This window comes from Triticum aestivum, chromosome 2A, assembly GCF_018294505.1.
Source record: "Triticum aestivum cultivar Chinese Spring chromosome 2A, IWGSC CS RefSeq v2.1, whole genome shotgun sequence".
Classification (NCBI taxonomy): domain Eukaryota; kingdom Viridiplantae; phylum Streptophyta; class Magnoliopsida; order Poales; family Poaceae; genus Triticum; species Triticum aestivum.
The window spans coordinates 479,397,550-479,425,050 of record NC_057797.1 but is presented as its reverse complement, the minus strand read 5'-3'; the positions used below and the strand labels follow the sequence as shown (position 1 = coordinate 479,425,050).

The window sequence follows — 27,501 nt, the reverse complement described above, 5'->3', positions numbered from 1 at the left end:
CTTGCAGAAGCAATTTCGAGATGTTACATGTCATGAATGTTTGGCCTTCTATCTGTTGTTACTATGGGAACTTGAAAATCCTTGCTTGTTCTCTGGGAAAATGAAATGGTCATTAGCAGTACCGAGAATATTCTCAAAGCAAATGGGCATAATGTCTCATTTACTCCCTCCGTTCCAAATTACTTGTCGCAGAAATGGATGTATCTAGAACTAAAATACATCTAGATACATCCATACCTGCGACAAGTAATTCGGAACGGAGGGAGTATTTAACATCACATCACTTCAAATCACAACAATTCATTTTTATATTTTCCAGTTTTGTGAACTCATATTTTGTAACATTTCCATAGCATGATTTATGCTCTTTATTATCAGAAATAAAAAATAGTTACTGCTGTTGGAAGAGTACATGGATCTGCTCATAGAAAGGTATCTGCAGAAGAGCATCAAAACTGTGTCACACCTGCATCACCGGTGGTGGATGCGGTGGACGAGTGAGTTGGGGCCCCGTGGCCAGTTGGCACGGGCCCACTTGTAAGGGTTGGCACGGGGTGCGTGTGGCGTGGGTTATAAGCCAGTGTGGGGCTTTCGGTGGAGGTGTGTGAATTGAACCTGAATCTGAATCCTCACCCTCTCTGTATCTCTTCTCCCTTGGAAAGCAAGCTAGTTTCCCAAGCCTAAATCTCATCCCCTTTTCCCCTCCGATCCGATCTGAGAGAGCGAGTTCGTGACAATTTGGTACTCAGAGCCACTTTTCCCCCCGGATTTTGCTCCGCCGCGCCCCCTTTTCCCCGTTCCTTTCACCGGCCGTAACATCCACCGCATGGGGTGTGGTCCGCTCCGGCGAGATCCACACGAAATCTCCCGTGGGGTTGGCTGGAGTTAGAGCGAGGCGACGGCTCCTTCGTCCAAGCCCTCTGCTCAGACGCGCCACGTTCTCAACGCCATGGCAGAATCATCCAACGAGCTCAAGTCCTTGATCCAGGCCCTCATGACGCGGTTCGACCACAGCACGCGTGCGGGCGAGAAGCACCTCGAGGCGCAGCTTGCGTTCAACACGCAAGTCTCGTCCGATCTGGCGCATCTTCGCAAGCAGCTGGATCTCACGCAGGCGGACGTCGACGACGTGCGGCTTCTCCGCGATCCACCAGCATCTCCGACCGCGGGGACGCGTCTGCGACAGCCGGCGCCCGGCGCACAAGACGGCGAGCCGCAGGGGTCCTCGGTCACGTCGCTGGAGCAGCAGCACGGGCCCCTTCCGCACGCACCTCCGCCGCGTCTCAGCAACGGGGGGCCGCCGCTGTTGCCCACACGGGGCGTCCCGATGTTTCCGGGCACGAACCAGACCGCGGCGCACGGGCCAGCGCGCGGCGTCCACTACGACCAAGGGCAGGAATACGCCGTCAAGCCACCCAAGCACGACTTTCCGCGCTTCGATGGCGACGCGCCCAGCCTCTGGATCGACCGGTGCCTCGCCTACTTCGACCTGTACCGCATCCCGCCGCACACATGGGTCACCACGGCGTCGCTCTACATCGAGGGCCATGCCGCACACTGGCTGCAAGCGTTTCGCCATGGCCATCGGTCCTCTATTTGGGAGGAGTTCACAACGGCGTTGATCAGTGAATTTGGTCCAAACGAATTCGAGGTGGAAATGCATAAACTGCTGCAGCTTCGTCAGAGCGGCAGCGTGGCAGAATATCGGACAGAATTTGAAGCTCACATGTATCATTTGCTCGCCCTCGACGCGACTCTCAACCCGAAGATCTTCGTCACTCAGTTCCTGCTCGGATTGCGTGATGATTTGCGGGCTGCAGTTCGCCTTCAGGAACCTTCGAGCATCACACGTGCGGCTGTCCTGGCCAGGATAGTGGAGGAAGAAGCCGGAGTGCAACGACCGCGCCCGCGCATTGCTCCAGCGGGTCGCCCGCCGCCTTCCCCTCTACCACCACAACGACTTGGGGGCGCACCACGGGCAGGCGGCGCCGGGCAACCCAACGACGAGCTGGCCCGAGAGCGCCAGTTACGCGACCACCGGCGTGCAAATGGCCTCTGCTTCAAGTGTGGCGACAGGTACTCGCGCGAGCACAAATGCAAGGCCGCAACGCAGTTGCTCACCATCCATATTGGGGATTTTGGGGAAGTGCTCAGCGACGATACCGTCCACACACTGGATTTGCTGGACGCGCCCGAGCAGTAGGAACCAGGGCCGGAATGCTGCGTGCTCTCCACGCACGCTGTGGCTGGAACAGAGTCGCCACACACCATTCGCCTCAGAGCGCTCGTCGGCAATCAAGTCATGTTGCTGGTCGTGGATTCGGGGAGCACACATAGCTTCATCTCCACCGCGTTCGTGGAGCGCGTCAAGGCTACCACAGTCGATGTGCCGGCAGTTGATGTGCGCGTCGCAAACGGTGAGAGGATGGTTTGCAACAGGATGGTAAACGGGCTGCAATGGTGGATCCAGGGCCACACGTTTCACACTGACATGCGGCAGCTGGACCTCGGGGCGTATGATGGCGTGCTTGGCATGGACTGGCTGGAGCAGTTCAGTCCGATGAGCTGCCACTGGCTCGAGAAATCCCTGACATTCGTGCACCAGGGTGCCACGATCACCCTACAAGGTGTTCGACCAAAAGACCAGCAGGCGTTGGAGGAGATTGAGCCTGATCAGCTGCGCAAATGGCAAGCCGACAATGACATTTGGTACATGGATGTTTTGGACTTGCCTCGCGCCAACGAGTCACAGCCAACCAAGGTGCCACCGAGCGTGCAAGGCGTTCTGGACAGCTTCACCGACGTGTTCGCCGAGCCCAAGGGCTTGCCACCCCATCGCTGCTGCGACCATGCTATCACTCTGGTGGAGAATGCGCAACCAACAAATTCCAGGCCGCACCGTTACTCACCATTGCAGAAAGACGAGATCTAACGCCAAGTCCAAGAGATGCTCGAATCAGGCGTCATCGAGCACAGCATGAGCCCCTACGCCGCGCCGGTGCTTTTGGTCAAGAAAAAAGACGGCACCTGGCGTTTCTGCGTCGACTACAGACGGCTCAATGATGCTACGGTCAAGAACAAATTCCCGCTTCCGATCGTGGACGAGCTCCTCGACGAGCTGGCCGGAGCGGCATTCTTCTCCAAGCTGGACCTGCGTGCCGGCTATCATCAGATCCGCATGCGTGCAGGAGACGAGGAAAAGACTGCGTTCAAGACCCATCACGTCACTTCCACTTCAGAGTGATGCCGTTCGGATTGACGAATGCCTCGGCCACCTTCCAGTGCTTGATGAACGCCATCTTCGCCAAGTATGTGCGTAAATTTGTAATCATTTTCCTTGACGATATCTTAATCTTCAGTGAGACATTGGAGGAGCACCTGGAGCATCTTCGCATTGTCCTCGACCTGCTGCGGGCTCATCAGTTATACGCAAAGGAATCCAAATGCTCCTTTGCACAAGACAGCATCTCCTACCTCGGCCACATCATTTCCAAGGACGGCGTGGCCACGGATCCGGAGAAGACACAGGCCATGCTGGCTTGGCCTACCCCAACCTCGGCCACCGAGCTCCGTGGCTTCCTCGGCCTCACGGGCTACTACCGCAAGTTTATCGCGCATTATGGCATCATTGCCAAGCCGCTGACTAACCTCCTGACCAAGAAAGGTTTTGATTGGACAGAGCAGGCGCAGGTGGCTTTCGACTTGCTCAAGCGCGCCATGGTGACCGCGCCCGTGCTGACTCTCCCTGATTTTGCTCGCCCGTTCGCCATCGAGACGGATGCGTGCGACACGGGCGTGGGCGCGGTGCTGGCATAGCAGGGCCACCCGGTGGCGTTTCTCAGCAAGGCGTTGGGCGTGAGAAATCAAAAGTTATCCGCCTACGAGAAGGAGTTCATAGCGGTCATGATGGCTGTGGATAAATGGCGCGCATACCTTCAACGGGGGCCGTTCACAATCATTACCGACCACAAGAGCTTGTGCAATCTGCAGGATCAGCAACTCGCCACCGACCTTCAACGCAAAGCAATGGCCAAATTGGTCGGCCTTCAGTTCAAGTTCTGTTATCGCCGCGGCTGTGACAACGGCGCGGCCGATGCTCTGTCTCGCGTGGGGGCAGCTTTGAACCTGGACGCGCTCTCCATTTGTCAGCCGGCTTGGGTTCAGGAGGTGGCCAACTCCTACGCCACAGACGCCGACGCACAAGAGCGCTTGGCGCGCCTGGCCATTCGCAGCCCGGACGACGAGGGGTTTGAGCTCTACAAGGGGCTGATATGCAAGCAGGAACGACTCTGGATCGGCAAGAACACAACTCTCCGCACTAAAGTCATCAGCGCCATACATGACAGTGCGGTCGGTGGGCACTCCGGCGCGACGGCCACTTATCAGCGCGTCAAGAAACTGTTCGTCTGGGAGGGGTTGAAGTCTGATGTTGCAGACTATGTTCGTCAATGCCCGGTCTGTCAGCACGCCAAGCACGAGCAGTTCAAGCCCGCGGGCAAGCTGGCGCCTCTGCCCGTGCCCACCGCGCCATGGCGCGACCTCACAATGGACTTTGTGGAGGGTCTGCCAGCATCGGAAGGCTTTGATTCAATCATGGTGGTGGTGGACCGGCTCACCAAGTTCGCGCATTTCATCCCACTCCGGCATCCCTTCAAGGCACCACAAGTGGCTAAGGTCTTTTGGGATCACGTCGTCAAGCTTCACGGAATCCCAAACTCCATCGTCTCTGACCGCGACCGCGTCTTCACCAGTGCACTGTGGCGCGAGCTCTTCGCCAGCGCGGGCACTAAATTGCTCTATTCCACGGCATACCACCCCCAGACGGACGGGCAAAGCGAGAGGGTCAATCAGTCCATGGAGATGTACCCGCGGTGCGCGGTGCACGATGCGCCACGCCAATGGCGCCGCTGGCTTCCAACCGCCGAATTCTGGTACAATTCTTCCTTCCATTCCTCCATCAAGTGTTCTCCCTTCAAGGCGCTTTACGGAGTGGAGCCGAACCTGGGCGCGCTGGCGCTCTGGGACGACAAGACGACGCCGATCATCGACGGCGAACCCTGGGATTGGGGCGTGCACACGGCGCGCCTGCGCGAGCACATCCTTCGGGCGCAGCACCGCTTCAAGAAGCAAGCCGACCAACACCGCACCGAGCGCTCCTTCGAAGTGGGTGACTCCGTGCTCTTGAAGCTCCAGCCCTATGCCCAGTCTTCGGTGGCCAACAAACCATGCGCCAAGTTGGCATACAAGTACTTCGGCCCGTTCACGGTGCTCGCCAAGATAGGCAACCTCGCTTACAAGTTGGAGCTTCCAATGGACAGCAAGATCCACCCAGTCTTCCATGTGTCACAGCTCAAGCCCTTCACTCCCAAGTACACTCCAGTCTTCGCCGATCTGCGGCGGCCCCCGGACCTCGCCGGAACTGCTGATGAGCCAATGGAGATCGTCGAACGCCGCATGGTCAAGCACGGCAACAACGCTCTGGTGCAGGTCAGAATTCGTTGGAAGAACGACGCCACGGCCACGACTTGGGAAGATTACGACACTCTTCGCCATCGCTTTCCGCAAGCTTCCGTGTGGGATGCACCGGCAGCCAGCAACAGCGATCACCACCAAGCTACTGAAGACGGCGCCAGTTCTCAAGGGATGGGGAATGTCACACCTACATCACCGGTGGTGGATGCGGTGGACGAGTGAGTTGGGGCCCCGTGGCCAGTTGGCACGGGCCCACTTGTAAGGGTTGGCACGGGGTGCGTGTGGCGTGGGTTATAAGCCAGTGTGGGGCTTTCGGTGGAGGTGTGTGAATTGAACCTGAATCTGAATCCTCACCCTCTCTGTATCTCTTCTCCCTTGGAAAGCAAGCTAGTTTCCCAAGCCTAAATCTCATCCCCTTTTCCCCTCCGATCCGATCTGAGAGAGCGAGTTCGTGACAAACTGATTTTTGATATCTGATAACAAGTAAAGATAGACACTCTTGATAGTGTTTTAATGATGTTGATTCTGTTCTGTCACCTCTTTAAAAATGCTCCTTTCTTGTGCTCTTTTTTGTGCTTCTGGGAAATTCTGATAACGTTTGATGATATTCTCCATACTGCAGTGCAACAAAGGTTTGTGAATGCATAATTCTTTTGCGGGACACAGTATATCAATTCGATATTCAAGAGAAATGAGCATCAGACATAATGATGCAAAAAGTAACAAGTATGCTACAATAGTTCAGAGAACTACTTGGGCAAAAATAATCTCCACTGAGTTTTCTGGAAACAAGCTACTGATGGTATGCCTGTGCATTTTGTCGATTCGTCATGTTTCCTAGACCATCGACAGTTGCGTGCTTGTATGCTTTATGCCGGAGATATTACTTTTAAGCGTCAGGAGGGAAAAGGGGTATGAGACCATACATACAATACGTGAACTCTCTACCTATCTTGCTTTTCTTTGATCCCAATTGCTGCATATCCTGTATCAGTATCAATCTCACGCCCAAATCCCTTGGGACTAAGGGACATTACACTTGGTATCAAAGGTCCAGATTGATCGTGGAATTGTTTGACCCTTGGCCGTAAAATATCGGTAGAAGGTAGCGAATTCGGTCTTTCAATTGTAGGAACGTTACACTTGGTATCAGAGGTCCAGATCGATTGTGGAATTGTTTGACCCGTGGACGTAAAATATCGGTAGAAGGTAGGGAATTCGGTCTTTCAATTATAGGACTAAGGGATGTTACACTTGGTATCAGACATCCAGATCGACCAAGATCGATCGTGGAAATGTGACCCTTGGCCATAAAATTCTAGTAGAAGGTAGATAATCCGGTGTTTCGATTAGTTGATTCCTCCCTGAACACATGTAAATCTGGACGAGGTTAGTCAGATTCCCCAAGCGATTGTGATGGTGCCTCCTAACCCTCACAACACACATGTTCGTTCTCTTAGTGAGTCCTTGGGCCAATTTGTAGTGGCTCTAGCCACCCTGGCGATTCCCGATATCACGCATCAATAGATGACAGCGTGATTCAATCTAGTTCGCCGAGTAGCAATGGATCACCAATGATTTACGGCATGGAGTGCCATGGAGTGGTGGCACGGCGTGTCGGCTCAGCAGATGATGGCGCTCAGTCAAGCGATTGAGTGCATGGTGGCTATTCGGCTGATGACCCATGAAAAGGACTTACGGGTCTTTTGCTTGGTAAAGGGTTGTACAAGTCTTCTCAAGCGTGCGGTGGCGGTAGATCCCGACGCCAATGGCATGAAGGATCAACGTTCACTGCTGAAGACATCCTTTCCGTAGTTCAGCGACACGATCCGCTCATTTGGCAAGACGAATGTTTCAATTGTTCAAGTTATATATCCAAGACTTAATGTGGATCGCAGTGTCGGTGATGCACATAGAAGGCAATGTCGCGCTTTGATTCCGGGCATAGAAACTTTGCCATGATGTGTATTTGGCCCCACGTTCATGACTACAGTGTAGGCAAAGTTCAGTGCCATAGACCATCACCAATTCATGTCTTCGTTGTTATTTGTGCAACAAACGAGTATCAAGCACGATTTGAAGGAACTCTTGTAAAATATCCCAAGCCATAGCTTGCATTATGAGAAACATTGTCCAAACAGTTCATGAAAAGACTTGTGATGAGAAATCAGAGGGGATGTCACCTACTTTACCTAAAACTGTGGATAGAGCGATACTGATAGCCACTCTAAAATTGTGGACAGGGGATATTGATAGCCACTCTTCAGCAGGATGTGGCCAGATAGGTGAAACATTGGAGTCCTTAGTATGATACAACCAGTAGAACCAATAGATGGAGAATGTTAGGCAATTCACTTTAAAAACATTCTCATGTCTGGCTCGATAAGGCCTAAACATGGGCATGAAGAGGCAAACAAGCTGTGAATGGAGAGCCCATGATCTCTTAGTTTTGATACCACATTAAATTTTATGCACCAACCATCAGGACCAAAAATTGGAAGAGGTGGAGAAGATTTGGAAATCCACATATACATGGACATAAATCAACCTAGGCATGGGTAGCCCGGCCCGACGGCCCAAACCCGAAGCCCCATGGTCAAGCCGGGCTCATGTTCAAGATTGGCCCAAATCAAAAGAATGAAAAAGGCTTGACAAACCTTAGAAATAGGGTTTTATAGAAATATAGCTATATTATTGTATTTATGCAGCCCAAAATAATTAAAATAATATCATAAATACAAAAGGTGCATCTTTTAGTTGAAGGCCCGACCCGAGAAATGCCCAGGTGACAGAAAATGGACAAGCAATTTTCTTATTGAAATTGCACTTGTTACGTCTTAAACTCAAGACTTTTTGGCTTTGATACCATAATAACTCTAAACTCATGAAAAAGGTTCGACAATCCACATGTACTTCAACACCCCCTGACTTCATAAGGCCTAAAGGTAGATAGAACAAGAACAATTAATTATTTTATTTAAATTGTGAAAGCAAAGTCTTGGAACCAGGACCTTTTGGTTCTGATACCATATTAAGATTTATGCATCAACTAGTAGAACATGAACTAATGTAGAAGGTTGGGCATTTGCATTTACTTCAACACCTCCTCTCACATGTGGATTGAGCCTAAATGGACAAGAGAGAGCAATAATCTTTTATTTTAATTATGGAATCCAATACTTGAACCAAAGATCTCTTGGCTCTAATACCCTATTAAGCTTCATTCACCAATCAATAGAACTGGAGGTTTGAACTGCTGGAGAAGGTTGGGTAATTCACAAATACTTCAACATCCCGCTTAAGTATGGCTCAATAGTGTCTCAATGTGGATAAAAGGAGAGCAAGAAACTTTTTATTTACATTGTGGAAGTCAACTCTTGAATCCAAGAGCTCTTAGCTTTGATATTATATAAAGTTTGATGCACCAACCAGTAGAAACCTAAGTCCAAAATAATGGAGAAGGTTGGTCAATCCACAAATTCTTTAGTAGAGGACACTGGTGTTCTGAACCACGGATTAGTTGAAATAGAGGTGAGTAGCATCTTGTAATTGGATAGATTTAGGGATGTATCTATCATGAAAGATCCGTCAACTCAATTTTGTACATCATAGTCCTATTTTATTGCAGCAAAAGACAAGTGATTGTATTTATACTTGCCTTACAAATGAACTTTCAACGTTGCAATGAGCCAAAACATGTACATGCGTGATGAACAAATAACACCATATATTATACAAATAACCCAGTTCTACCTAGCAATATGCATTAGCGTAGTCGCCCATGTAAAATGGTTGAAACCCCGGTCACTAGCTAGTTGGAGATGATTGCCCACCTGAATCGATCGATCTAAGGACAAGTCAAAGCACATCAACAACTCAAAAACACCCCGAACACACAGATGAATCCCTCGTGTGGCATGAGGCAGAGCAAGAAGCCAAGAACAATGAGGCGCGAAGCAAAGGCATGATGGGTCTGATGAACCCCAATGACTTAGCACAAAACACAAGAAGGAATAACCATGCTTGGGTCTCAAGGTTCTCGATTGATTGAAGTCCTAAGCCTCAGGGGCCTAGTGATAAGTCTTGGAAATGCTGGGACAAAAACAACACGAAGGCTAGCTTGACGCATGTCGAGGCCCGTGGCAGTACAATATCTCTAGGGGCGTATGACTGAATAACAAGGAATATGCTGCTAGCGATAGGATGCGACGCATGCCCCTAAATTATCTGTTGTAGTGTAAGCCCAATATCAAGGAATACCAAGAAATATGGTACTAGGCATAGGAAGTAAATGACTGAATTGCCCTTTGTTGAATAATGTGACCAATCAAGACCTAAATTATATATAGGACTATAATATTTGGTCTTGGTCTCTCCTCGCTCGTAGAGAGAAAGTGCCGCCTCCTTCAAGACATGTAATGTAGGCTACTCACACGAACCCTCAAACTCACTAAATGTCAAATAACCCTCAAGCGCACCAAACTTTATCCACGATGCATATCTAGGCAATCTAGAACTGAACATGGGGTGCCATATATAACTCGCGAATGTAGCAAGAATGATTCATATCAAAATCCAGTAACTTATCACAGACTATACTACCACTACTACCACTCATCGCTACCTTATAGCGCAAAGTGAACCATTCCTCCCACGATGGCTCGATAAGGTCTAGACATGGACAGAAAGAGGGCAATCAATTTTTAACATAAATTGTGAAAGTCGAGACTTCAACCCAATATTGTTGGCCTTGCTACCATATTAAGTTTTAGTTAGCTGGAAAGCTCATTGTTGACCCCAAAAAAAGTTTGAAAGGACACACCAAGTTTAAGGATAATTTTCTAAGATTTGTAATGGAGGAAATCCACATTGAGCCCTAGAAACACCCATACTATCAAGAGGGGTGCTTGCCCTTGAACGATGGCTCAACACATTGCCAAAATACATCGGCGCCAAGCAGTATCCTTGATTTTTTCTTTCCCCTCTCGGAAGGCGTAGGAAAACCTTCCTTCCCTCGATCTTCGCCGGCGAGCCCGTGGATTTGCCTCCCCCCCGCTTGCCGTTCTGGCGGCCGGTGGCGGCGAGGGGATTTCTGGTGGCTCATCTCCGGCTAGTAGATAGATAAGGTTTTAGTTCTCGCAGGGGCCTCGTTTGGATGGACGAGACGCTTCTTCTTCAAGTCAGTCTTACGGGCTCTGACCCTCGTCAAGTTTGTCCGCTGCGATGGATTAGACGGAGCTCCGACGTAGTTTCCTGCCAGCTTCTCAGGGCGGTGAGGTTAGGGTTTCTCTCCGTGTGTACGCAACAGCGATATTTGGTGTCAAATTCTTCAGATCAATTCAAGGATTCAACGACGACGACTATGGATCCGAGACGCTAGTCCTTAGGGGCACATGCATGAAGACTTCGTAGCTGTCAACGACAAGGTCAGGCCGACTCTGGTATGGGAGCAACCACAGCGGCGCATCGACGACTAGCTCTGGCAGCGGCAATGGTCGTTCGGTGGTCCATGGACCTCGATGTAATCTTTATTATGTTTGAGGTGTTTTGTACTTCCAGTGAATCTTTATAATAGATCCGATCTTTTTGCAAAAAAATCACATTGCCGAAATAATCAAATATTTCCACTAAAAATCTCTCATTTCACAAGTTTCAACATGCCCAGAACTATCGGACCAGTCGACCAACACCTCCAAACTATTTGTGTGACATGAGAGTTGGTTAAAATTCTCTTAGTTGTGGATCTAAAATTGTCGAGTTGGTTCCTGGAACCAATGGATTTAGTGATGAAATTAGAGGGTTCTTTGTTAGATTCAGAACCTCCGAGTGGAGCATGTTCGGTACTTCCGAGTCTATTAGCGTTTCTCAGCAAGAGTAGTTTCTTTATAGGTTAGGAACTTCTGAGTGGAGTTGGTCTGGAACATCTGAACTGGAGACTTAGCCATTTCTGTTAAGTCCATTTTCTGATGGACCTCAAGTAGGTTGAGTGGAGTTGGTCCATAATTTTCAATGGATGTATCTCAACAATGGACAATATGTGCAATTGTCCAAGACCCCCGAGCATTCATGCTCGACACCTTCAAAGTGGTCATAGTTTCTAAGGTGTTTATGGATGAACCAAGTACCTCAGAGTGAATGTGCCAACCTCCGGGAACGTGGGTTTCCTATCCGCTTCAATTCTCACTCCCCTAGGCCAAATTTCTGTAAGAAATTTCAATCCCTCTAGTACATATACTTGGTATTTCACTCATAGTAATAGATTAAATGACCAACCATAACACCGAGGAGATTTAGAAGTCCAATGATCACGATTTTAAGTGTGTAAATAGTAGAAGACGACTCGATAAAACAAGTATCAACCAATAGAGAACGTTAGTAGTGTATGTAGTGAAACTGGGTAGATCTTGGTGCGATATATGAAGGAGCCTTTGGAGTCGGTGTATTAGTGGGGGTCCCAGGAGAAACTGAAATCGGTGAATGACAAGTATTTGGAGGTGGTGTGACAATAGAGTGAAGAATCAAGAATATCTTAGGATAGTGGAAGCAACAAGAGAATGTTGTGGTAGTGAAGTTATGACAAGTTTAGAAGTATGCGACTAATTGTAGGTAAGATCACAAGGATTTTGCATCCTACAAACAAAAGGACATCAATAAAAATATCTCGTGTACTTGCTATTGTGTGTTAGATAAACTAGCTCGACCGTTAGAGTAGTCAACTCTATGTGCACACTAGGAAAATGAGATCATACCGAGCATATTAAAAAAACTAATCAACTTCACTAAAGATTTTGATCAATAATATGCTTGATCAAGTGTCGCATTCCATTTCCCAAGACTCCAAAAGGTCAAATTTTGATTAAATATGCACAACTAGGATGTAAGATTAAAGAGCAATGAAGAAGTGTAACATAGTTCAAGGCTTCTCCTAGGCTTCTCATATTTTATCCTATCATAAAAACAAGAACTTATAGGATGGGAGTTCAATGAAGTAGTCTAATATCCCTATTATATAAGTTCTTGGTTTTCATATTTTATCATATGCATGCATGTATACATACCGACCTTTCACCACATGAAAATACAACTTGCTATTTCTCTAACATGGTATCAGAGCATGGGTTTCCATTTTCACACAAAGTTATGCTATGATCAACTATGATTTTTGTCCAAGGACCAATCTCGATGTTTCTTCATTGTCTTGCCTCTAATTTATTCCACCATGCTACTCCTTTGACAATCCCGTCTTTAGATACCGTTGCCGCCTTTTCATACCAACATTGACAGAAGCCCCTGCAATCCCATCTATTCTAGGCGCTCTGATCCATATCGAGCTTCTGTGTCAGCACCTTGATCAGGCCGACATGGGGCACATCTCATGCGCCAACACCTCGATCGGGCTAAGCTAGAGCATGGGGCGCCACCCCTTGGATCGGGTCGAATTATGTTGTGATAGCACCTATCGTATCACACGTGGCCAACCACATCGCTTGCACTTAACTCATGCACCTCTTCTATGCGTGCACGTTGCTGATGATTGACCCTATTTTGATCAATCTATAGCGTTCAGTCCATTGCCGATTCCACTTGGTAGATTGATCGAGCCTGATTCCATCTTGTAAAAAAGCAAAATCGGCACAATGTCTTCATCATTAGGTTTTGTTTCCATCCATTGTTGCCTAATATTTTTTACGACATTAGTACCAACAACTTTGTCGCCTACATGTGTGGTCTTCGTCTCTAGGAGTTTCTCTGGCGAGGTCTCGTGCTCGGTGTGCCATGTTGCCCTTGTGGAGCCCTCACCAATGGTACTGCCAACTCCTATCCTGTCTGCTAATCATGTTGTGGTTGAAGCTGCCAAGATTGTTGATGATGTTGTTATTGGCGCCTACGGTTAGAAGGTCCCTGGTGGATATATACTCTTATTATGATGAGTTGATTGCTTATACTCAAGTGGCTTGATGATCATGCAAGTTCCATGGCTATCCTCTGTGCCAGTATCTTGTCTCATTTTTCTTTCGAGGTTGCGTGTTTCTCCACAAACTTCCAGATGTGGACTCACCTTCGTCATCATTATCTGCCCATCCAATGATGCTTCGTACTTGTATGTGCTAAGTCGAGAGCATGACTTCAGTAGTGTGATCCACTCTCAGGGAGTTCTATGCTCAGAGTACCACCATCAAACCTCAACTGGATCCTATTCGAACCGCTAGGTGTGACTCTGCCTATCTAACTAGGCTAATCGTGATGACATCAATGTGCTTACGAGTCCTTGAAGCAGCATCGTAAGGAGTTTGAGCCATGACATGCCCAACTCTTTATGCACGTGCCTTGTGTCTCTCTTCTCGAGGCACACACTGAGAATGTGTCCTGGAGACTCGTCTGGGTGGTGATACTATCATGAACCTTCCCTCTATGCTTGCTGCACCTTTGCCTACTACACCAATTGTTGCCTTGGCTTATAATCCACTTTGAAGCCCCAACTCTTCTACCAGTTCCCATGGGAGGTGGATACCATCCTTCTCTTGATGGTGGTCGTCCTCACTGCACCTACTGCAGCAAGGATGGTAACACTGGGTCAACCTGCTTCAAGCAAAAGAGACACCTTTCACCTGGCTCTTCCACATGGGTTGGTGCTTCTACCTCGACCTCTTTAGTTGTGTCCCTGACTAACCAAGATATTGCACAACTAGCTTAAGTGTGTTCTGGTTCTTCATCGGCAAATTCCGCCACACACCGTTTAGGCACTTGGGGACCACCTTCCACAGAAATAGGTATGTCTACATGGATTCTTTATTCTAGAGCATCTTTGCATATAACTTCCGATCGTCTGTTCTATCATTTATTATATCCCTAGATTCTCCTATTTATACTTTTGCCACCGGTGGTACTTCTCTTCCCATTGCTAGTCATAGCACCCTTAACACTTCATCTTTTCATGTTTATCATTGTTCATATTCTAGGCTTGCCATGCAACTCTCTTCCAGCTAGCTAGATTATTGACTCTTTCTCACATCATTCTTGATGTTGGTTTTTATTGTCTTCAGGATCGTCACGCAAGAGCTCTAGTTGGGGTTGGACCCCGGTGCTATGCCTCATAGTTCCTTTGGGAGCTTAACAGGTTCATGTTTCTACCATTGCCACTGCCGCTGGTTTCTTTGCCATGTTGCCTTGTTTACCACCTCTTTTTAGAAGAGGCATCATCTTATTGGTCATTTATTGACTTAAGTTTCATCGTGGTCTTCTGGGGTCTGTCTCAGGAGGTGTATTTTTAGATTATCAGAGTTGTAAACTTGGTAAATGTAAGTGCATCTATTGACCCTTTCAGGTTTTGGAGTATTAGCGACAAAAGTGTTTAAGAGACTAATTTGTTTGTGAGTATACATAGGTGAAAATTTCTGAATATTTGGTTTAAAGGAAACATGAAGACATTGGTGCGCTCTTCTAAAGAATTGGTGTTGGGTAACGTAGTAATTTCAAAAAAATCCTACGCACACGCAAGATCATGGTGATGCATAGCAACGAGAGGGGAGAGTGTGATCTACGTACCCTTATAGATCGACAACGAAAGCGTTAGCACAACGTGGTTGATGTAGTCGTACGTCTTCACGGCCCGACCGATCAAGCACCAAAACTACGGCACCTCTGAGTTCTAGCACACGTTTAGCTCGATGACGATCCCCGGACTCCGATCCAGCAAAGTGTCGGGGAAGAGTTCCGTCAGCACGACGGCGTGGTGACGATCTTGATGTACTACCGTCTAGGGCTTCGCCTAAGCACCGCTACAATATTATCGAGGACTATAGTGGAAGGGGGCATCGCACACGGCTAAGAATATAATCACGTGGATCAACTTGTGTCTCTAGGGGTGCTCCCTGCCTCCGTATATAAAGGATCAAAGGGGGGGTGCGGCCGGCCAGGATAGGGCGCGCCAGGAGGAGTCCTACTCCCTCCGGGAGTAGGATTCCCCCCTTTCCTATTTGGAATAGGATTCGGGAGGGGGGAAAGAGGAGAGAGAGAAGGAAGGGGGGCGCCGGCCCCCTCTCCTTGTCCTATTAGGACTAGGGGGGGAGGGGCGCACGGCCCAACACTGGCCACCTCTCCTCTCTTCCACTAAGGCCCATATACCTCCCGGGGGGTTCCGGTAACCTCCCGGTACTCCGGTAAAATCCCGATTTCACCCGTAACACTTCCGATATCCAAATATAGGCTTCCAATATATCAATCATTATGTCTCGGCCATTTCGAGACTCCTCGTCATGTCCGTGATCACATTCGGGACTCCGAACAAACTTTGGTACATCAAAATGCATAAACTCATAATATAACTGTCATCAAAACCTTAAGTGTGCGAACCCTACGGGTTCGAGAACAATGTAGACATGACTGAGACACGTCTCCGGTCAATAACCAATAGCGGAACCTGGATGCTCATATTGGCTCCTACATATTCTACGAAGATCTTTCATCGGTCAGACCGCATAACAACATACGTTGTTCCCTTTGTCATCGGTATGTTACTTGTCCGAGATTCGATCGTCGGTATCTCAATACCTAGTTCAATCTCGTTACCGGCAAGTCTCTTTACTCGTTCCGTAATACATCATCTCACAACTAACTCATTAGTTGCAATGCTTGCAAGGCTTATGTGATGTGCATTACCGAGAGGGGCCAGAGATACCTCTCCGACAATCGGAGTGACAAATCCTAATCTCGAAATACGCCAACCCAACATGTACCTTTGGAGACACCTGTAGAGCACCTTTATAATCACCCAGTTACGTTGTGACGTTTGGTAGCACACAAAGTGTTCCTCCGGCAAACGGGAGTTGCATAATCTCATAGTCATAGGAACATGTATAAGTCATGAAGAAAGCAATAGCAACATACTAAACGATCGGGTGCTAAGCTAACGGAATGAGTCATGTCAATCAGATCATTCACCTAATGATGTGATCCCGTTAATCAAATAACAACTCTTTGTTCATGGTTAGGAAACATAACCATCTTTGATTAACGAGCTAGTCCAGTAGAGGCATACTAGTGACACTTTATTTGTCTATGTATTCACACATGTATTATGTTTCCGGTTAATACAATTCTAGCATGAATAATAAACATTTATCATGATATAAGGAAATAAATAATAACTTTATTATTGCCTCTAGGGCATATTTCCTTCAATTGGAACGTGAATAATTAGTGTTTGCGGGTGATCCACTGTCGAGGAAACCTTGTGAGCGCCTTTGCGATCTTTCTCCTGGCTACTATGTGCTTCGTTTGTTTGGTTGTGTTTGCCATGTTCTTCTAACACCTTGTGAATGCATCAAACTATCTGCTCATTCTATTGAGTGTGTCTTCTTAGGATACATTGGGGAACATAGAGGCAATCAGTGTTAGGTTCCTGTAGATTGCCATATCTCATGATGTCACTTTTGTTGAGTCTCACCCTTTCTATCTACGTGCATCTTCTTCTTCGACCACCTCTAATGAGGCTATTTATTTATCAACTTAACCTAACACACCTATGACTATTGTATTGTCCCTTTCCACCCATCCCACTAGGTTCGCACATGCTCCCATTGTGGACCGCACGCAACCTTCCACCTCATTTGTCACTTGAGCACCCTTGTGTGGTTCCTCGTCCTGCTCTTCCTCCTTACCTTTCTGCTGCAGTTGTCATCCATGTGTTTTGGATTCTTCTGTCGTGCCTTCTTTTGACGGGCCAACATCTCATGATGCACCATCTTCTCTTGGCATGTCCCCTTCCCTCCCTTCTTTGGATGGTGATGCCTGGCTTCCTACTTATGGCTTTCACATCCATCCACTTTCGGCTACTGACTGCTATGGTTTTGCTAGCGCTGCTCTTCTCAAGTCGACTACTCACCCCCTGAAACCCTAGGCGTCTCATGGGTCACTCCTGCGACTCACAAGACAATTCCCACTTCCACCTCAAGCAACCCCTCCTTCACCTTGCTTTCCCTCGCTGCTGCCAATGATGCTCCTTGATCAGGCAACAATGGTGTGAGGTGCCCCTGCCACCTCCTTCTCCTTCCCCCGCTTTCTCACTCACACGTGCTCGTCCCAACCATGGTTGCGCAGTCCTGTGCCACATCAATGGGCTATGGCCTATGGCAAGCCCCATCCCTATCGGTCATGCCCACTGCTTGGGTGGCCACTTGTCTTTGTTGGAGGCAACACGATCCAGTTTGTGTGTGTTAAGCCTTGGGACGCGTCGACGTACCTTCATTGCAGCGGTGTGATATGCTCAAACGTATCTATAATTTTTATATGATTCATACTGCATTGATATCAATTCCATATACTTTGAGCATACTATTTACTACTTTTTATTGGACTAACATATTAATCCAATGCCCAGTGCCAATTCCTGGTTTTGGAATTTTAGAAAATTACTACAAAAAATCCAAGAAAAAATATAATAAAAGAGGTTGAGAAGTTTTGTGTGGGAAGAGGACCAGGGGCCAAGACCCAACCTCTAGTGGGGCCCACAAGGCCTAGGCGCCCCAAGGAGGCACCCACCTTATAGGGGCGCCTACGGCCCCTGGGGCACCCCCTAGGTGGCTCCGGTGCCCGATGGTCTATATACATCCTAAAAATTCTACCTTAATTATCTATCATTTTTCACCATCGCTACATCGCTTTTTTGAGACGAACTTTGTTTTCAGCCATGATCATGTACTCTACCGGAGGGGGAAGTCATCCCCATCATCATCAACCTCGATCCTTGGACTACGGGTTCATGACAGTAGCCAAGTTTTAATCTCTCCCCTTGATGTGTTTAGATGATCAATACAATAGCCATATGAGCTAATCTACATGATTATTAATCTGATGTACTCATAGCGGTGATGTAGATCATGTGATGAATTATTCTTCCATGTTTAGATTTATTAATGCCATCTTGTTTGATCTACTAATGGACTGCATGAGGCAAGAATGATGTAGCATAAGGCCACACACTAACGTGTTGCAGCCTACTGAAAGACAAGATCAAGCACATACATGTTGAGGCCGTGCTAGCCTGAGGATGAGCTTGCCCAGCTAAATATAAGTTGTCATTCAAAAAAAGAATGAGTCAGACTAACTCCACAAGGTCACAGTAGTATCTTTGGCATAGGGGGCTAAACCTGAATTTTTTTTGTGAGCTTGACGCCCGACAAAACCACAGTTGTTGAAATTCTAATGCAAGGCCTGCTTCCTGCTGCGCTAGGGATTTTTCTATGTCCATGTTGAGTTGTCGGTTGAACTAAGAATGTTAACAAAAAAAACAAATATCATATATGACTTTGTTTTTAACAAGAACCGTGGTGAGCCCCAAACACTATTTTAGTACAATATTTTTAAAATCTAGAAACTATCCAAATATCCCCACTCGAACAAGCCCAAAAATATAATAGTTGTTGCGAAGGTATGCTATCTCTCCGAATTTTGTGACCGGTATTGGCTAAACTTTACCGAGTTCCTAATTTCTTTTAAGGAGAAGTTCGTAATTTTATTTTGTTTCATGGAGGAAAGTATGTTGATGTAGGTAAAGAAATATTCTATAAGATTAGCATGTCCTATTTCGATAATTTTGGATTTTAAAAAAATGTGACTAAAATTTGCATGAACAACGAATGTATTTTTGCAGATATTATTATAAATAAACTTGAATATAAACTGATTTTTCCCGTTGCAATGCGCGGGCATTTGTGCTAGTATTAATCCAATGCCTAGTGCCAATTCCTGTTTTTGGAATTTTAGAAAATTACTACAAAAAATCCAAGAAAAATATATAATAAAAGAGGTTGAGAAGTTTCGTGTGGGAAGAGGACCAGGGGCCAAGACCCAACCTCTAGTGGGGCCCACAAGGCCTAGGCGCCCCAAGGAGGCACCCACCTTATAGGGGCGCCTACGGCCCCTGGGGCACCCCCTAGGTGGCTTCGGTGCCCGATGGTCTATATACATCCTAAAAATTCTACCTTAATTATCTATCATTTTTCACCATTGCTACATCGCTTTTTTGAGACGAACTTTGTTTTCAGCCATGATCATGTACTCTACCGGAGGGGGAAGTCATCCCCATCATCATCAACCTCGATCCTTGGACTACGGGTTCATGACAGTAGCCAAGTTTTAATCTCTCCCCTTGATGTGTTTAGATGATCAATACAATAGCCATATGAGCTAATCTACATGATTATTAATCTGATGTACTCATAGCGGTGATGTAGATCATGTGATGAATTATTCTTTCATGTTTAGATTTATTAATGCCATCTTGTTTGATCTACTGATGTATATTTCTCTTCGATTACTTGTTTACTCTTGGCTAGTTTATATTGGTAATCAGTAGTGGGAGAGGTGTGCACTAGTTGGGTTCAATATTGCAAATAATCTACCATAGTGACAAAAGGTGGATAAGGCGTGTATAGAATTCTTGCCACTAAGGGTTAGGGTTTATTAGAGGGTTCATTGGAATCTCATAAATAACAGTATGTCATCTTGCTCAAAGCAATTACATGTGTTCACACTTAATGCCCAGATGGTATGATCTATGGACGGGCTATTTAGCTATAAGATGAGTATCTCAGTCTAACAGTATTATGAACGTACTATTTGTGTAGAATCAACACATTCATATGTTTGACAAGAGCATGAAATATTTCATTGTGTACATTTGCACTTGTTTATGTCACTTACCACACTTTTATCTATTGGAAAGTTACACTTGGTGAACTTATGAACCTTGGTCTAGTTTTTAGCATAAGAATCACCTTTGAACAACTTTTATACGCACTTTTATACGGACTTTTATTTTTGTTTTATTCTGAAAATACAAAAAATATTATCTATCACTTTATCCTTTTACAATCTTGATAGCAAGATTAGCAAGGTCGACACCCTTGTTAGCACTATTGGGGACACAAGTGAAATTTTATTTGTGTTGCACAGTCTTCAACTTTTGCAGGATAGTGGTACTTCCATGGATTGATACCGCTATGTTCTAGGTGTTGTATACATCGCTCCTTGGCCACCTCACCTTCATATCGATGGCTTTGTGGGAGGCATTGTGGTGAGTGGTAGGGGTCATTTCTTGAGTGAAAGCTCTGTCCGATGGTGCTGGTGTCGGTGACGACAACAGTCTTGAGTGACATTCCCTTCCTTGGAGGTGTCATTGTGGGGTGTCCTCCTTTGCCTTGGGATCTGGGAGAAAACCCTTTGTCCGGCTTTCCAGACCAGATGGTGGTGACGTTGTGGTGTCGTTCCCTTCTTGGAAACTCCCTCTCATGAGCAAGGTCCATTCCTGGTGGTTTTTGGGCGTGTGGTTCACAGACAACAACTTCTTCTCTTCATGTAGACGGTTTCATGGCCTCAGTGTTGGTGCTATCATGGGGAGCTAGGCTTAGTGAGATGGTTCCTGTCGTCATTGCCCATACTAGCTATAGGGTGAGCATCCCCATCGTTTGACCATTCCGCAACCTTCAAGCCAGGGCAAGGTAGCGAGGGGCTCCTTTCGGCGATGTGGTCAGATGCGAGTTGATGGAGATAGCATGGCCTCCGTTAATGGCTAGTCTCCTCACATAGCCTCTTTCGTTGCTTGGGTCCTTCGATCGCATCTCAGGGCTCCGACTCTTGGGCTTTATTGTTGCTCTTGCGCACTCTTGTATCTTATTATTGTTTTTTGTGGCATGTGTCGTGTTATGTTTTTCTGTTTGACAGTAAGAGCTTCATTAATTTAAAGTTGGTTGGTCGCTTTTTTCCTAAAAATGTTGTGTTCATGGAGAATGGCTTCCTCCCGATGTTTGTCTCCTCACTTGTAAGTGGGTCTGCAAGGTTAAGACTCGCTTTGATGTTCCAAGGCTCGTCTTGTGGCCCTTGTCTTTTAGTAGAAGCACGGCCATGGCTATGCTAAGATATTTGATGTTGTGCCCCCCATAACCAATGTCCGCACCCTTCTTGTTGTGGCTTTTATTCGCCACTCATCTCTCTCTCAAATTGTCATACAAAATTCCTTTCTTTATGGCAAGCTGCATGAGGAGGTCTGTATATATGCAACCACAACCTAGGTATTCTATTCTGGATTGCTTGGGGTGTTGTCTTCGTTGCTCTTCATATGGCCTTAATAAAAGCCCCATGTATCTAGTTTGAGCACTTCACCTCATTGGTCACTGATGTTGGTTTCTCGACAAGTATGATCAAGATCACATGCCCTTTGTCCAACTTTCATCATGTAGTCAGGCTCTTCTTTTACATGTTCATGACAAGAACATCACTAGTGATGACACTATTTACATTGCCTTTATGGATGCTCGTCTTAATGAGTAGTTTCTTATGTATGATGTTCGTCCACTTTGCTACTTCGGATTGAGGTTTCTTCTAGCTCAGATGGCTTCTTTATATCCCAAAGTGCATTCGAGATCTTCTCTTATCGATGAGCGCACTAGTGTTGTCGCCATCTTGCTAGGAGTCTTGCCTATATCTACTTGTGTCTCATCCAGATATCTTTTATCTTGTTCACATTGTGGGTTAGTTCATCTTTGCTCCCACTTTAGTTCACTGTAGTCACCTACTTTAAGTACTATGATATCTCCATGGGACCTCTTCACACCGTCTTCTCTTTCTAGGTTCCATTTCATTACAGCTCCAGGCCTATTCGAATGGCAATCGGCTAGCGAGCCCTAAGATTGCCACATGTTTTCCGCTTACCTCTTGGTGTAGGTTCTCTCACTGCCTAGAAAACGAAGATACATATTGTAGTTTCCCATTCATGTGCAGAGCCTGAGTTGTAGGCTATGACTCTTTTGCAACAAGGATAACTTTTCTATTGTGGATCCTTGAGGATTTGGGTGATTCTATGACTACATCAAATCCTTTTTCATCCAACAATATACGTGTTATCAATATTGTGTGTGATCATATGAAGCATCAACTCACCAAAGATATTGGTATCGATTCTTCTTTCATGTGGTCCCATGTGCATGATTAGGTGATTGCTCCACAATATGTGCCTTCCGGCTACAATTAATAGATTACTTCATGAAAGCTCAAACTAGAGCACATCACAACTTTTATCTCTTAAAATTCAGTGTGTTGATCCACCACGAGTCTGCTGAGTGCTAGAGTTGTACATAATATCTGTGTAATATTTCCACGGTATAAAGCAGTTTCCGCATATTTTATCGTGCCTATATGTGTATATAAACTGGCCTATGGCCTCACAGGAATACATGTCACTATTTTCGCAACACCTATAACCTCTGAAGATAAAATAGAGTATTAAAACACATTCCTAACCATTCTTCAGGCATATAGAGTGACCAAATGTAAAAAGGGTGCCTCATAGTTAGGCGTTTCATCTTCCCCGGGAGTTCAAATAGGTATGTCCATGTGAACTTCCATGGAGTTTCTTGATGTGAACCCTAAAAGGTTATGGAGATTATGTGTCCAATTATCAAGAGTACTAGGAGAGAAAAGAGTACCACAAGTAAAGCACTTGCTTTGATGTGAGTTTATAGGTATAACTTTTTTGTAAATCAATTAGTACCATGTGAGTCAAGACAAAATTTTGTGTACATGTTAAAACATGCATAGGCCCACAAGTTTTAATGTCCTGCTTTTCTCAGGACTCTCCCAATACATGTTTCTTAGCATGATTTCTTAGGTATTTTGCTAATGTGGCATATGTTATACAAAAGCTAGGTTATGGGCTCATGGTGTCAAATGATTATCGATATTTACATGCTATTTGTAGCTCCCTCACTCCTTGCTGAATCTAATACGAAAGCTAGTATTAGAAACAACCAAGGTAGTGTACAATTGTATCCTTACACCAGGTATCATTGTGATCTGGATCACCATGCACCTTACACTATGATATCTATGTCGCATTGAGATTTCTCACCGAACCACTCTACCATCAAACTTTCCCTTGCCTTGGCCTCACGAGTTTGATTCCATAAAGTGAGTTAGATCTTATACCATGGCAATGGGGGATCAAAAGCAAGTAAACTTGAGGTAAACAAAACTGAACAAGATGGAAAAAGCGAGTAGGGTCCTTAAGAGTCTAATAATTGGTGTATGAATGGTGAGGAGGTTAGTGAGAGAAGTATGATCAAGAAGATCATGTATATACTTCTCTTAGGATAAGAAGGGGCCAAGAAAATAGAACATAAAAACAACATTGACCCCAAGAGTTGCTCACTAAGACTACGACCATTTACAAAGGCAATGTATTATGAACATAAATATGAGAAAAAGAGTTCAACCACAAGATTGAGCCCAGGTAAAAGGCAAAGGATTAGGCCTTCTTTACAATATAAGCCTTCCAAACCTTAGTTGACATACTTCTTCATGAAGGCACCGACTTGAGCTCTCCAAACCTACTGTTATTGATCCACCATGAGTATGGGGTGGGGAGGGGAGGTGTTAGACATATATTAGTGCAATATATGTATCAATATACAAAAATCAATGTTATATATTGGCTAAAGCCCCACACAGTTCATGAGTTTCTATCCCCCATAATACTTATCTCTAAAAATGATCAAGCTATGACGGACAATGCTTTCTGACTCAAGGAAAATGGTCAAGGCATGGATGGGTTCAGACTCACTTGAACCAGGAGATGACAAGGCATTAGTTTGCTGGATTTTTCATCAGCAAACACATGGCACAAATTCTTTGTTGTGTATATGCGGATGACATGTTGCAATGGTTATGCTTGTGCTTTGTAAAGGGTCTAGTTCTTGCAAATGTATTTCCCTTTTTGTATGCATTATCTTTTATGTCGCATATGTTGCGAAGTTTCCAATGGTGTTTTTTGTATGTAACTCTTACATTGAATGCATTGTTTGAAATGTTGTGATATTAATGAACTTTCTTTAGATTGTGGAGAGAAATTTTGCAACAATATTGCATGTGCACAACAAAATTGTTGCATGAGGAAATATTTTATTGTAGAAATCAATTACTATAAGGTAATTACTTGATTCAAACTAGAGAGAGTGGGAGGTGGCTGATTATTATTTCCATTAGCCTAACCGACACCTAGCTTTTCACTTACTATATTATCTACACAAGCTCTACTGGTCGGCTATAGCTCATGTTGTATCCAAGTTTGAAAAATAATTTATGGTGCAACATGCAAACATATATTGCCAAGCTCAAGACATACATTGCATATGTGATAACAAAGTACAAATCTCAAGATGAACTCTAAAAAGCAAATTCTCCATTAAATGCACATGAAATCATAGGGATATTCACTTCACTAGATAATCCTTTATGATCTAGCATTATTTGTCGGCTTGCAGATCTTACTCCGACTATAATAACTGCCAATATATCATTATATATACACCCAAATTTCTCCATAGTTTAACACTCTTAATCCCTCTACCTCTCCCTCTCCCTCTCTCTCTCTCTCTCTCTGTGTGTGTGTGTGTGTGATATGCTTAATGTATGAAAACATATTAGTAGGTGCAGATATAGCCCAACCTAAGGCGCGCTCATAGTACATAGTATAGTATCATGCATTGTTTTGCATGGCACTGATACTAGCATCTTCTCTTCCTCAATTAATACTATGTCATGTCACCAATATGCTTAGTTGGCATTACATGTGTCTGCATGATATTATCTATGATACTCCCATTGTGAGGTAGTTAGGCGCCTCCATCACAATTAATCTACGCGAGAGAGCCTAGATGATGAATATAAGAAACTTAATATCATATCTCTCAGAAGAAGATTTTTTTAACTAATTATCACACATATTAGTGTTGACTTGGTTATAAATTGCGGTTTCGTCAATATGATAACTTAGATAGTTTGCGGGCATTTATATCAAATTAATTTCGCAATGCAACGTCATACATATTTGCCCCTTGATGGAGTACACAAGTAGAGAGAAATGCAAATGAGTGAGAATTGGTTCAATCACTATCAGTTTACCATTAGAGATTGTTTTTGTAAACCACAATCTTGGTTGAAATAACTACAAATAAATAGTGTCCCATATTAATTTAGTATAGTCTGTTGGAGTTACATGATACACCACTTAACTCATAATACCAAAATGTTATAATTGAATCACTCAACTCTAATGTCTCTATCCTCACAAGGACACATACAGTCATACACATGTTATATTTGTACTCGTTTATACTTGAGGACTACATCTTGTCACAAGCTTAGCATTATATTAATAGATATGTCCTTTTATAGAACTTTATAAACCGGCCTTCTTAAGTTACTGACATAGTGAAATTATCTAGCCCGACACATGTACTATAACAACTAAGTTAATTTTAGATTTGCTTTGCTTGCTATTACCAAGTGCACACAACTAGTCTAGCATGGATTCTTCATGAACTAGAAACGTAATGCACCTATCAAAGCTCTTACTAGCGAAATATAGGTGCATAGATATTTTGTTTTGGATGCCATGCAAGATACAAAGCTTATGCATGCATTATCTCCTCCCTGTTGACATGCATGATGCATGCACTTATGTTGCCTGTGGTTAAGCATTATGGATATGACGATGACAAGATTATTGCTAATAGAGTCTTCATATTGTTGTGATAATAATATTTAAGCAACAAGGATTTAGGCACCTAGCCACTATTATATTGCACATTGATCATATACGTGTTCCAACTATAGGTTTCATAATTATAATCTCGGTTTTCTTACATCCTACCTCTACTTAGAAACAAGAACTATTTTGATGGCAAAACATAGTTTTGTAAATTGGTACACATTTTCTGCTTAGAAATTAACCAGGGATTTCAAATAATTTGGTTAGCAGTCAACAAGAAATAAGCTAACTTTAACAGGTTTTGAATGCCTTTCAGAAGCAACAAAACGAAAGGACCGACGCCTGATCCTGGCACCATATATACTACTTCCGGCTACAGTCGGTTATCTCTAGTACAAGAAGAAAAAGAAGCAGACCGCTGCCATAAACTCTTAAAGACTGCGATCCTAGGTACTAAACCCACCAGCAGCTCTTACGTAATTCTAGTTCCATTCATATCAGCTGTAGTTCACGGAAGCATAAAATACTGTAGTGTGCACTGTGCTACTGTAGTGTAGTACTAGTTACAGTTGGAACGCCGGCAGAAAAATAAAGTAGAGATGACCCGAATCTCAGACAGTTAAGTAAATAAATTCGCCGTAGTGTAGTGTACTGTGCAGTAGAGCAGTACTGTGCATCGTGATCTCGCCTACTACGTGCGCAAGAAAAATATAGCTAACGAGCGGGGCATGAGATGCGCCGTGGAGTCGCGTATTCACACGGGAAAAATACCATTCGAAACATTGGCCTAATTGGATTGTAATCGAGAGAGCAAATAGCCGGAAGAAAAGACAGGGATCGGAGGAACAGGCACATACGTCGCGGGCGCGGCGAAGCGTTGGAAGGTGCCGTCGAAGGGGCTGATGACGAGGAGGCCGACGTCGGCGTCGCAGAGCATGGCGAGCTCCTCCGCCTTCTTAACCAGCCCCGCCCGCCGCTTCCTAAAGCAGATCCCCCGCCGCCTCCGATCCTCGATCCGCCGCAGCACCACGCGCCCCCGCTGCCGCGCCATCCTCCTTCTCCCCGACAGAACGAAACGGAGCTGCGCGGCTTATGTAGCCGCAGGCAGCAGCGCTTCATGGCTCCTCCACCCCTGCTCCCCTCGCCGTCGCTTTGCCGGATTCGCTCCCCACCGGCCGGGCTAGGGAATCTAGGCTGGGATCGATCGGGCCGAAATTTGGTTGCTCTCTGCCTCTGTCTGTTGGGTTAGTCGAACGCGCTTAAATCAAGGATCCAAATTTGGCTCCGGATTGGGTCGGCGGCGAGATCTGGGCCCACGGGATATAGGGCACGCGACGCGAATGCCAACGTCAGGTACAATCGCGTTGTCGGACCACGAGTGGTTTCCAGGGGCAATTTTGATAATTTTGACCTATGGACGAAATCAATTCACAGAATGAACTGGCCTAAAACTATTTCACAGCTCTAACCTTTTTGTGTAGCGC

At 45.5% G+C, this 27,501-nt stretch overlaps 1 protein-coding gene across 3 annotated transcripts; it reads right to left on the bottom strand.

The window, feature by feature from the left end:
• Positions 1-35: 35 nt before the first annotated feature.
• Positions 36-27,292, bottom strand: LOC123189052 (MADS-box transcription factor 51). Of its 3 annotated transcripts, none has more exons than XM_044601370.1 (2): positions 26,875-27,292; positions 36-92 (listed from the first exon to the last, which is right to left on the bottom strand). In XM_044601370.1, the coding sequence occupies exons 1-2, from the start codon at positions 27,066-27,068 to the stop codon at positions 62-64; spliced, it is 225 nt and encodes a 74-aa protein (XP_044457305.1). In that variant the 5' UTR covers positions 27,069-27,292; the 3' UTR covers positions 36-61. The 3 variants fall into 3 exon arrangements, 2 of the variants coding, with proteins under 2 accessions (XP_044457305.1, XP_044457304.1); XM_044601369.1 differs by lacking the exon at positions 36-92 and adding an exon at positions 5,938-6,088; XR_006495543.1 differs by lacking the exon at positions 36-92 and adding an exon at positions 23,641-23,858.
• Between the last annotated feature and the right edge of the window lie 209 nt (positions 27,293-27,501).